General features: G+C 39.0%; 1 protein-coding gene across 3 annotated transcripts in view; it reads right to left on the bottom strand.

Annotated features, from left to right (window-relative positions):
* Window positions 1-12,385, bottom strand: part of ldb3a (LIM domain binding 3a) — a 35,805-nt gene that overhangs the window by 10,402 nt on the left and 13,018 nt on the right. For all 3 annotated transcript variants that reach the window (XM_037538584.1, XM_037538583.1, XM_037538586.1), the window contains exon 3: window positions 3,399-3,550. In XM_037538584.1, coding sequence (XP_037394481.1) covers window positions 3,399-3,550 — 152 coding nt within the window. The remainder of the gene's footprint in view (window positions 1-3,398; window positions 3,551-12,385) is intronic.

The raw sequence follows: 12,385 nt of genomic DNA, 5'->3' as shown, positions 1-12,385 counted from the left end.
CTGAGGCTTGTCAGCTATCACCCCACCACACTGCAAAAATGTCTTGCTTTTTCATATCCACTTAAATCGAGCTACATTGGGCTCCTGAAATTAGTTAAACAACTGAAAAAACATTAATATATTAGTGATATTATGTGTGGAATACTGCAAATTATATAACTTCATATACTGTTAAATCTGTGTAAGTATATCTCTGTGTTTGTCTCAGGGGTTGCAAATAGCAGAGCAGTAAAAAAAAAGCCAAAAGACTGAAGAAAAGTTGTTCTCTTTCAAACTTCTCTGAAGAAAAAAGCTCTGTAAAACACTCAAGTGCATGTAAGTCAATCTGCACTTAAGAAAAGACATAAGACACAAACTTAAGACCTATTCTGTAAGAATACTGTGAATGGACAGTAATACCTACGGTACAGCACTGATAAACAGTATTATGTCCTTCATTTATTTAATTACCAGTCAAAACAGTCATTAAGTATGTATCTGAGGATATTTAATGTAAGATAATCCACTTGCATGAGGAAGGAAAGTCAAAGAAAAATACGTGAAAAACCACGAGGATCCAAAGCTCTAACTTAAAAAATAATTGAAAAATAAAGAGAAAATTGCACTCCTACTCGAGCATGACCTGGCAGACCTCCAACACTGTCACCATCAGATAAATCATACTTCTTAGAACAATGGACTGTCCACCCCACAGACCTCAACATCACTGGATGTGTTTGGGATTATTTAGATCGTATAAGCAGAAAATGCTACATAATTCTAAGACTGAACTTTAAAGGAGTGGAAAAATAAAAATATCCCTGTAGATTTCTTTTAAAAATCGAAAGCAAGTGTATGCATGCATCACTGAGGTGAACTGAGATATAGGAAAAGTAATTGTGTGTTGGACATAGAAAAGTACAATTAGAGAAACAGTTGAGAACTGGTTGACGTCTGCAGAACGTGGACAAGATGATGAAGCAGCAGCCTGTGCCCGGAGTGACTCTGCAGTCTGTATGTGGGATCCACTTCATATCTGTCCCATTAAGCTCAACTGCTTGCAGTCTGGCTAATTGACTGAGACAAAACATGGGGGGAAATTAAGCTCTGTGACCTTCTCTCAGTTTAAACATCGCCACCTCCTCTTAACACAAGCGCGCGCACACACACACACACACACACACACACACACACACACACACACACACACACACACACACACACACACACACACACACAAAAAAGTCCAATACGCTCAAAGTCACCTAAAATCATTGCTGGCATTTGTAACTCAATATAGATTAAAAAAATAAATAATAAATAAATAACAGAATAAGAAAAACCAGAAAGAGACACTGAGACTAGGGAGAAACGTTTAACATACAAGAAATAGAACAGAAATGCCAGGTCTACTTTAGACTAAACTGAATTACCATGGGGCTTAAAGACAAATACAAAATTGGGTCACCAACCCAATGGTATGAATTATGTAGCAAATAAATATAAACATTGCAAAAACCAAAGAACAAAAAATGGATTTACCAGATATTCATTAACACAATGCCAAAAGAATCACATTGAAAATACAACAGAAACACATAAGTCTGAAGCAGATCATAAAAGAGCAGACATGCTCCCATTTAGGACTGGGCGATAAAACGATCATGATAATTATCGGGAAATAAAATTTTCCTCGATAGAGCGATAAGAAAGGTTCGACATAATACACCATTCTCACACTTCCACGTTCTAGCAAAATCCCTGATGGCATTTTCTCCTGCAGGGAAAGCCACACTACTCTGCTGTCGCCAGGAGAGGGCGTACTTCTGAGTTTTTCAACATGATTAGAAAATAAAAAATGGGTAAAAAAAAATACTTTAGCATCGTTTGAAACGTGGTGTTATACATTCCCTGTATGAGTGGAGCGACAGGCGATCTGTTCTCCTGCGACCAAGTCTGAGTGACAAGATAAGTGGCGTAACTGTGCTGACCTACAGTGAACTCACCTCTTCACTAGTTAACATCCTAACAAGCTTTAGCAGCGTTAAATCATCACGCACCACACAACTCCAACGGGATGTTACAGCGCTCAGTCATATTTTAGTATTAGTGCATTCCCAAGCCACGAAGGTGAAAGAAAGAAGTGGGCTCATGCAAGTTCCAGCTTTGCATTGGTAAAAATAATATTTTCTTTCTTAAATTATGACTACTACAAAAATTGCGGCCGTGCTTTTCCAGCTTTTTCCAGGATAGTTTTAAACAGCAGTTTACCACTCAGGAGCAATGTCACAGCAATTTATAGCAGATTGAACCCATATTAATCCCTAAAGCGCATTTTTATCAGTTAGTTTATATTCTATGTAAGGACTGTTGCAATTATGTCTAACTCCAAGTTAACTGTGCTGGACTGCTGGATATGTTACATTGTCCAAATGGAAGCATGAATCTGTCCTAGGAGAAAGGGGCTAATGGTGTATCTGGTTGTATTGAGAGCCACTGCCCTCTGAAAGCACGTTCCCCAGTTCAGGCCTCACTTGCTTGGTCAGCATACCACTATGAAATTTAATATCACCCCTAGACACATAACACTTAATCTCCCTGTCTGATCTTCTATTACAGCAACACTAATCAAGACTGACAGTAGTTTATTGAGAGCATGTCAGTCCAGCTGTAGCACCCTGGCACACCATTTTACTCCCTTACATCTCTTGTGTCATTTAAAATGACTTTAGAAATGACTGTGAACTTACAGAAGAGGTTCATATATTTTAGTGCAGTGAAAGACCTGTGATTATATAAGCTTGTCATCATCAGTTATAAATACTTCTATAATTCTATGCTTTCTCACGCTGTAATTTTTGGCCTATGAACAGTTATTGACTTTATTAATAAGCTTTTGTCTTTTGTTGGTAATTAACTTACCAGTTAACCTACACTGAAAATCCCACATAAATAAAATATATCAACACAAATCTTGCCAGCAGTAAGTAAACTGAAAGACAACACTGTGTTAACATGCTGCGTTTTATTTGTACACGTGTGAATCACATAGTAATCAACAGTTAATCCTGATCAATTACATGTCTTATCTGACCTTAAAAATCCTTCCTTTTGAAAAGCAGTGCATTTTGTAATAACTATGATTAGAAGAAATAAACTACATTAGAATTTACTTGTTTCTTCTACAATTTATACAACAAAAGAATAATGCATAACACACAATACGCAAAGTCAAAAGAATTACAATGACATTAGTGAGAATGAGTAAACATGCCGGCATGAGCAACAGAGTGCTTATGGTCACACAGACACTGTCTCTCCTTTTCTCACACACACACACACACACACACACACACACACACACACACACACACACACACACACACACACACACACACACACACACACAAACGTTGTACCTTGTCATGGTGAGGGCCAGGTTAAAGTTGGCACTTTTGATCTTGTTCTGGGCCTCAAGATGAGTCATCCCGTCAGTGCTGACTCCGTCAATGGCCACGATGATGTCACCTTGAACCAGGTTACCTGAAGCTGCTTTACTCCCAGGTGTGATCTGTGGATGGACAATACAAACAAGTAAGCAAAATGTTTGTGTATCATCACATTCATAAACATAGCTCAGCAAGCTTTCCGGCTGCATGCTACTATGCTGACCGTAGCAAAGCAGAACAGCAGCAGAGGTAAAACAGCAGGTAGTTGGAGAGTGGGTGTCACCCCCCCCCCCCAATCTTTTCGCCCGTAGATTTTGGAAATCAGTAACAAACTACTGATATATATGTTTTTAGGGGATAAGGAACGGGCAAAACTATGAAAAAGTCTGATGGCGCTTGCATAATTATCTTTGTGTTCTTTACTCAAACCTCAAACATTTAAAGCAAATTAGTGCTGTTAGATTGTTTTCTATAGTGCTGTAACGAGCCAACAACTATATTTTTTTGCTACAAATCATTCAAAAAGAGAGGGAAAATAAGAAAAGCATTATGTTACTATTTATCTTCTAAGCTCCTGTGTCCTCTATTGCTGCAAAGGGCCAATAGAGTATCACAGCCACCTTCTATTAGCATTGCGTCACAGCTTTTATTCATTAAAACGACCTACATAGAAAAAAAACAACAATGAGTTATCCATGATAGCTGGGCCCACAATATCCTAATGAAAGCATATGTAGAGATATATTGTAAGGTGAGCTCAAAATAAGGCTAATTGTAATTGCAATCCATTAGCACCATCAATAAATGCATTCAATGTCAATAACATCTCAACACAGCAAGTTATTACACGGCATAAATCCACATGAATGTTCTTTTTACTTAAATCATGTAACACTACGTTTACACGTCTCAGTCTCTTTTACATGCTGCTCAAATGTCTTAGAAATCCTTCTAGAGAGAAAGCGCATATCCACTCATGTAATGAATATGGTAAATTTAGGGCAAGTGTCCTGACAGACCCTTCTCGTTAAGAAGTAAAAATAAGATAATGCCCCCTCGCACTCCTGCTTCCATCCTAACAGCCCTGGGTATGTTTTCACACTTCTTACACAATAGGCACAAGTTGGCTGATCAACAGATCTTTAAACTATACTTAAAATACCACAGTGTACTCACAATTACTGTCACATAAATAAAAATAAATTGGACAGTCAGATGTTAAGATGCAGCAGTGTAGGACTGGGCGGTGACATTTTTCCTCTGATCTGTAAAATCCACTGGGCTTATCAGCTGTGTAGTTTATGACACACACCCCCCTCTTGACCAAGCCAAGTAAGGAGGGCCACGTATCAAGCATAGAGGTTACATGGCAGCAGCATCTATAACAAGTTAATTAAAATACAATACATTATAAAGCATTAAAGCCAGGCTCCACCAAATAACTATAGGGAGTGAAAAACCAATAAGGTCCCAATGATCACAGATTACATTTGGCAGACGTTCTTATCCAGAGCGACTTATATGACTTTACACAGGAAGGCGAAGGCAGTGTTAGGAGTCTTGCCCAAGGACTCTTATTGGTATAGTGTAGGGTGCTTACCAAAGTGGGGCTTGAACCCCAGTCTACAGAATAAAAGGCAGAGGTGTTACCCACTACACTATACCAAGTGCAACACAACAATGGAAGCAAATCATTTTTCCCCCAAATATTGCCATATTTTCCATCAGGCAGGCATCAAGCATTTTCACATGATTTCCACTGTCACTAACTCATTTCGTATACATGCTGATTTGGGTTAACCTTCCAGATGAGTATGAGTGGAGCTAGTAATAACCATCTGTGGCATTCAAACTAAATGCAGCCTAAAATGTGTCATCATACAAAAACTACAGCCAATCGGAGTCAGAGCACTGCTGCATGAGAGCTCAGCCGTGTAAAGTGTACAGATTATACTGCGAGAGAGAGAGTAAAGATTGTGTTGCATTTTCATTAAAGCAAGTTACTTCCATCACCAGCTTAAAATGGAAGGAGGTTTAGCTGTTCAGAGTAAACGTACAAGTAGAGCTGCAGATTACAGATTACTTCTGTGGCTAATACAATGCAGGTGACAAAAGGTCTAATAAAGTGCTGGTGGCAACAGGTCTAATATTGTTTTAGTGCTATATTACAACAATTTGGCTTCTCATTTGCAATACCCACCACTCACCGGTGGTGGTATTGCATTTCAGTGTTGAGAATTTTCCACCACAGCCCAAACGTTCCTGCACTTTCTCCAGAGCTTTGTATATTGTACTTTTTAATGAACTATTTAATTGATATCACAGTAATAGTACTTCTTCTTGAGAACGCTGATCCACCACTGAGCTAGAGTGACTTGCCCAAACTCAATGCAACCACCACTGACTGTCGTTTGCAGAAAATCATTAGTCTACTTTAAAAATAACAACTGTGCAGAGCAACAACCACTAAATCTGTACACAACAGCTGTGTTTCCTCAAAGCATTTCTTTCCAGCTTGTCATGAACAATACAAACCAACACCAGGCTAAATCATGTGTCTTGGTATTATTATCCTAATTAGTCTAAGCCACTGCTGGAACACTTTATATCCACTTGCTGATACTGGCATGGTCTGGTTTACAAGTGGCTTTGCCCTCATTTTGCCGCTATTAATTACCCTTCTCAAGTTCGAGCCCACCACTCAAACTTTCTATAACTACGCTTCGAGGCCTGAGGACTGATTAACTGCTGGCATGGCTTTACAAATACTTTATGACTGTATCACACACTCACATAAGTGTAGGCGTGTCAAAATAAACGATGATAATGATAATGAGGAGCTGAGTTAATTAAATAGTCATCTGGATTACCTTTACTCTCACATTCAAATGCACGCAGTTGAAAGACTGAACGAATCAACTTCAGAATGTCAGGTGCAGATCTGGTCTGGAAGAAGATGGACAGAAATATCCACTACAGCTGAGAGAGACCCTCTGTCATTTTGTCTAGAGCAGTTTTAAAGCTAGCACTTTGTGTGGTGATTGCTAGTTTTTTTTCAGTCCGACTGATGAGTTATAGTCTTGGCATCATGGTCAGGAGACGGACTGGTTTTCGAAGAATCCTCCATACTGTAAATGTCCTTCTCCGTACTGTAAATGTCATGGCTAACTGACACTTGCACCTGTGGGAGACTACTGACATCTCAGTAAAGGTTACTGTGGTGACAGCAGAGGTGATGCCATGCTCTTCTAATGACTCACTGTTGCGAAGGAGCCTTCTTGGAAGCATGTGAGTGACATCCGTCCTCTGATCACTGGCTGCATAGTGTGAGATCCTGGTTTTCTGCTCAGCTGTGTGGTTGGTTAAGCCTCTAACAAGTCACTTTCAGTCAAACAGTGCATGCCAAATTCCACTTAATACCTTGAAGACAGCACTAAATTAGCCACATCTCACATTTTTCTTGTACAGTATTTCTATCCTTGATATCCACTTGCAATGTTTGTGTGGGTTTACATGCTAAAGACAATCACAGTCTCTTAATTTCTTAGAGGCTGTTTTTGTTACTGTGCCTTTTAGATAGATAAATATAACTGATTTCTGCCCTAATCAGCTGCCACATACTGAGCCTCATCTAAAAAGTAGCCTGGGGTGAAACTTGTTATAACTTCAGTGTGAACGGGTAGGATTAACACTGGTTTTCATGACATCGCAAATACATCAAATTCTAAACAGGCTATTTTTGCAAGTCAGTTTTCTGTAAATGGCCCGTAGGACCTGGACAGTCAGAGGCACATTTTGAAACTTTAATAATAAGTGTGCTTACATGCACTCAATAATCCGACTTAATCGGATTTCTGCAGTTATCTGATTATTCAAATGGTCAAGTAAACAGTATTCCAATATCTTACATTGGAGTAAGGTCTAGAAATCAGATTAAGAGAGCTGGATTTTATCGTAGTAATCAGATTTCTCAGAGCATGCATACTCTTACTCAGATTTCTTTCAGATTTCTCAAGTCTGTGCATGTGTGAAAACAGACTGCAGTACCAGGAAAAAAAGCGAGCTGCGTTACTGCAAGATTGCATCAAAACACTTGGAGCTACACTGAAACCAAATACATGCTTGACATATTTGAGGATGATGGATTTAAATTTTCTTTGTCTTCTAGATCACGCATGTTCATAATTTCACGTAAAGCTGCATGATGTTTTTAAAGATAAATGAAGTTAGATTCTTCTAAGAGTTTACTGGCTGGCTGCAAGCAGAAATCCGACTACTGCCAGATGTAGACATGCAGACCCGGAGTTTTCCCATTATCTGTTTACTCGGGTGCATGTAAATTACTGAAAAAATCAGATTATTAAGTGTATGTAAATGCACTCAACGTATACGTGCTATGTCAAACTGTTTCATAGTAAAACATCAGATTTTTATGGGCCCTTTAAAACAGACCAGTGTACATTACTTATCATCCTCCACATCCTGTACAGTAGATCTAAACTCTCTAATCAGTACAGCAGAAGTCCTTCCATTGCCAAAACAAGTACTTTAAAATGAAATAGCATAACATCCGCCACTGGGTTTAAAATCCGGTTTGTTGTGCCTGATATAATACAGTATAAATGTTTTGACTGAAACCCAATGACTACATGCGCATACAGCTGGGGCCAGTGTTATTTGGATAAGTACCTAGAATTAGAGACAAGCTATTGACCACTGTTTCATTTCAACTCTGCCCTGGTTGCATCGATAGTTCTGCTTCGTGCCTAGTTTAGCAAAGCCAACAGGGAGAGGAAAAGGAAGGGAGCATGGGAAAACAAAGGCTTTGAGAGGGTGAGGGGAGGATTACCAGGACCGGTTCACAAAGCACACTTTAACTCTCCACTCTCAGCTCATTCCAATTGATGCCTGGGTGAATGGGTGGCTGATATGCCAGCTCAAATCTCCTGTTCTCTCACAAACACACACAAAAGGCCTGTTCTGTGGGTCAAAAAAGCAGACAGGGAGAAAGTGGGGCACCGAGAAAAAGAGGGAGGAGATACAGATAGCAAGATAACAGTTGAGGAGATTGAAACTGCTAATTGAAATTGTTGTTGACATTTGCCACTGTCCATCTGATAGCGGAGAACTCGAAGAGAGTTGTGTATTCAAAGAAAAATGATAAGGACTTGTCATCTTCTAGACAGTCTTTTCTCCTAAGTAGTGGAAATGCCAATATATAACTTTGTCACTGTTTCTGGAAATAGCCTCCATCAGCTAGAATAGTTAGGCTGTTTGGCGAAAAAGCTGCACTATCACTACCTTCTTAGTCACATATGTAACAAAGCGTCCTTGGCAACACATTTATGTTCAGACACTCAAGCTTGTAGTAGAATCTAGTTAATATCTACAATTAAATAAGGTTTTGTACCAACTGGGTGACTATCACGCTTCCAGGAGATCTAACACAGCCACCAGAGCTGGGATAGAGCTGGTTGATTCGGATGGGTGTGGGAGTGCACTGCTGGTATATATAGCCCTCATAGTCTCTCCAGTAGTACTGACCTGACCTTCAACATCATGCTAAAAACAGTCCTTCCTGTCAGCACGCTAAGAACTGCCTGTCATGGTATAGGCCAGGGGGATACAGGGCTGCTGATATGCAGGTGGACTGTACAGGGGTGGCAAGCATAAGCAGCGCGTTATCTAATGGCTGGCTGCAATGGCTGAGATCCTGGAATGTACAGCATAGTTTTAAGCTTGTTCAAGAACAGAGAGCTGTTGGTGTTAAGGGGCACAATATAGGGCAGCTAAGTGGGTACCACTGAAGGATTTCTATGTCCCATTCTACTATATAAACTGTCATGACATACTGGAAGCATTCAGGGTGTCTGAGACACTTTGATTTTCATTCACATTGTGATCATAAATGTGCTTCTTAAGGGGTTTGTGATAAGGTCTGTTTGGCTGAAGTGTATTATGCCTTGTGCAAATGCAGTCCAGGCTAAAATGTGGTATATAAAGTGTTCAGTTCAGACTCTATAAGCGAAAACCCCATGTATAGGAAGACTACAGTGATATATTTGCTTCCTGGCAACCAGAAATAAGAAGCATTTTAATCATATTTCTCACATCTTCCACTTCAGTAATAGGTTAATACTGAGTACCGATACCAGTACTAACTGTGTCTAACCTAAGTAGCTTATAACTCCTGATATACCGTTCCACTTTAAAAATAATCCTATCTTGGTAAAAGCTGTTTTTTGTGACACTACCATAACATATCAAGCTTGAATGAATGCCATTTACCAGTTGGTTTAAGCATATTTATATATACGGCTGCAAAAACGGTGCTGAATGTGGTTTCACATCTGAATTTCTCAAGTCATTTGCCTCGTATGTGCATCCCATGCTCTTTTGTACATCTCTGGGCTTTGGACTGCTGGAGTTCAGTAAATACAGGCTAAAAGCAGCAGCCGTTGAGCCACAGATTTCTCGGCTTTGCTGAAGGAAAGGGACGCAAGACCGTTCCATCGCTTTTTCCTGCTGCTTGTCAATTCACATCGCCGATGTGTTGTTAAGTTCTTTCTAATGGCGCACATGCACACTTCACGGTAATGGTCTTAGGTATCCGTATCAAGCTCATCACTGATATCGATACTGCATTTAAGTGCAAGCACCAGCGCTGATACCGCTACAGTATTGGTATCAGTGCAGCCCTATATGTGACCATGGTTGTGACATCACATGCTGATGTGAATGATGTTGATGACAAACAGCCCTGCTGAGACAAAGTAGACATGAGCATGAACAGCTTAAATAACTCTTCTGAAAAGAGTGTTTTAGAGTGATGCTTGCCGTTGCTGAAACATCAGCATAGTATTTATACCGCCACACACACTGCAGACACGCACGCACGCAAAGTGAGCGTATTGCAAGAAGACACTCCGCCGACCAAGACATGCCATGATTTTTGCTTTGCAGAGGTTTCCATTTTTACTGTCGTTTTGCTCTGTTGGACAAAACTGGATTTGACTGTTGCGCATGATGAAATAAATCTATCCAACAGGCAATGTGATAACTTAGCAAGCCTGAAATAACAAGCTGTCTTCAATAGATACAGGAAAGAGTAACACATTATGCAAGTCACCTAATACAAGGAGCAAAATGGAACTGAGGATGAGCACGGAAGGAAAAACAAACATGAGGCAAGGCAACTCAACAACTGAAGAACAACTAAAAACTGGTTCTACAGGAGCACATGATAGTGTTTACACAGTGAAGAACACATTTCAGTTGCAAACAGTCATACCTTTTTTTTTAAGTTAAGAATGAAGCTTTTTTTTTACTTTGAAGGGCTTATAAAATGTTATATTTTATGTCTTTTATAACAACAATAATTATTGTAACAGTGGCAAAAGTGAAAGTACTATTAGAACAATAATAATTATTTGCTGTTTGTTATTATTATTGCTACTATTATAAATGTGTTTATAGAGATATCATCATCATCATCATCATCATCATCATTCAAAAAGTAGAAAATACAGAAACACTGAGCCAAACACTGAACACTGACTCTGAAATTCACTTTTGTCCATCAGTGGATAGAAGCTCCCCATTTTTCCCATAAACTTGACAAAACATGGTAGAAGTAGACAGATGAATTCATGGGCAGGGTAGCTGATTCTTTAGATGATTCAAGGATATGTGCATGGATGGATGGATCGACTGACTAGCTCGATTTTTTTAAATAGACCTTAGACCTATAATGACAGGAAGTCAGACAAAAAAATTTACAAAAAATAATTACTTAAAAATTTAAATGGTTGACAGTGTTAATGAAGATGTATCAGTTCAGCATGTGATAAACACCACAAGCACTGTTTAGTGTCTAAATACCATCAAGTATGCAGAGCTGGCAGGTCAGTTCTGTTCCTCTGTATCAACTGCTGCTTGGAAAAAGAGAATGCAGAGATAGGAAGACGAGAATAGCACAGATAACAGTCCAATTAACTCTCAAATTTATAGATATGCTCTTTATTAACTGTACACAAAGGTTGACTAAAATGCCACAGACTAGAGAGCAGAAGTGTTAAAAGAACAAGTGAAAAACTGATTCCAGAAGCTAGGACAAAAACTCAAGAGTAATTACAGAAGCTAAGCTAATCCTACATTTTAAAAAGGTACTCAATCTTCTCTCCAGGCAAACTGTCATTAATAGCACAACACTGCTCATATACACATCATAAAACCATTAATGCACTAATTATTGCGCCTTGGGTCTTTAGCTGTGGGGACCAATCCAATAAATGCCATTTCAATAATAAGAATTAAATGGGTAAGGACCTGTTTAAGACATAATGCTCAGACGACAGTGGAATGGTATGTGTGCAAAAGAAATTCAAGTTATATATATCATATATCATTACACACACGTACACACACATCTTATATTAATTTTAAATTGTGCATCATAAATAGAAAAGCATTAAGATGGTAAATCTCCCACCCGATGAAAGCCCAGTAAATATCTGACAGTACTGTGGGATCACATCAAATGTCACAAGGCTTTGTTATAAAATATCAGGAAATTCAGCCCCTGCTGAGCACATACTGTATAGACTAACCCTTTCAGTCATTTTACTAACGACCAGCTGGACAGTGAGAAAAGTTCAGTACTACAAAAAAGAAAAATTGTAATGCAAGTTTACTCATTCTGCTGGCAATGTCATGAGGCAGATATCTCATAGGCTAACTAATAGTTTGGGAACCAAAGGCATTTCTGCTGAAAAATTGTACTTGGGAAAATGCATGAAACATTTTATGTTTTCTAAAGCAATTCGTTTAAACTAGACCTAACGAGGGTTTGCAGTGCAAACAGAAATCATTTTGATTCTCAAAATGCCAAACAGATGCAAGCAAAAGCTAAGAGTTAGTCTGCGAATAATACAATATTCTGCTGTGTTTAAGAAAAT

Source organism: Pygocentrus nattereri, chromosome 5, assembly GCF_015220715.1.
Source record: "Pygocentrus nattereri isolate fPygNat1 chromosome 5, fPygNat1.pri, whole genome shotgun sequence".
Lineage (NCBI taxonomy): Eukaryota > Metazoa > Chordata > Actinopteri > Characiformes > Serrasalmidae > Pygocentrus > Pygocentrus nattereri.
Note: the sequence above shows the minus strand (reverse complement) of the source record. Positions and strands in the feature narration are given on the sequence as shown.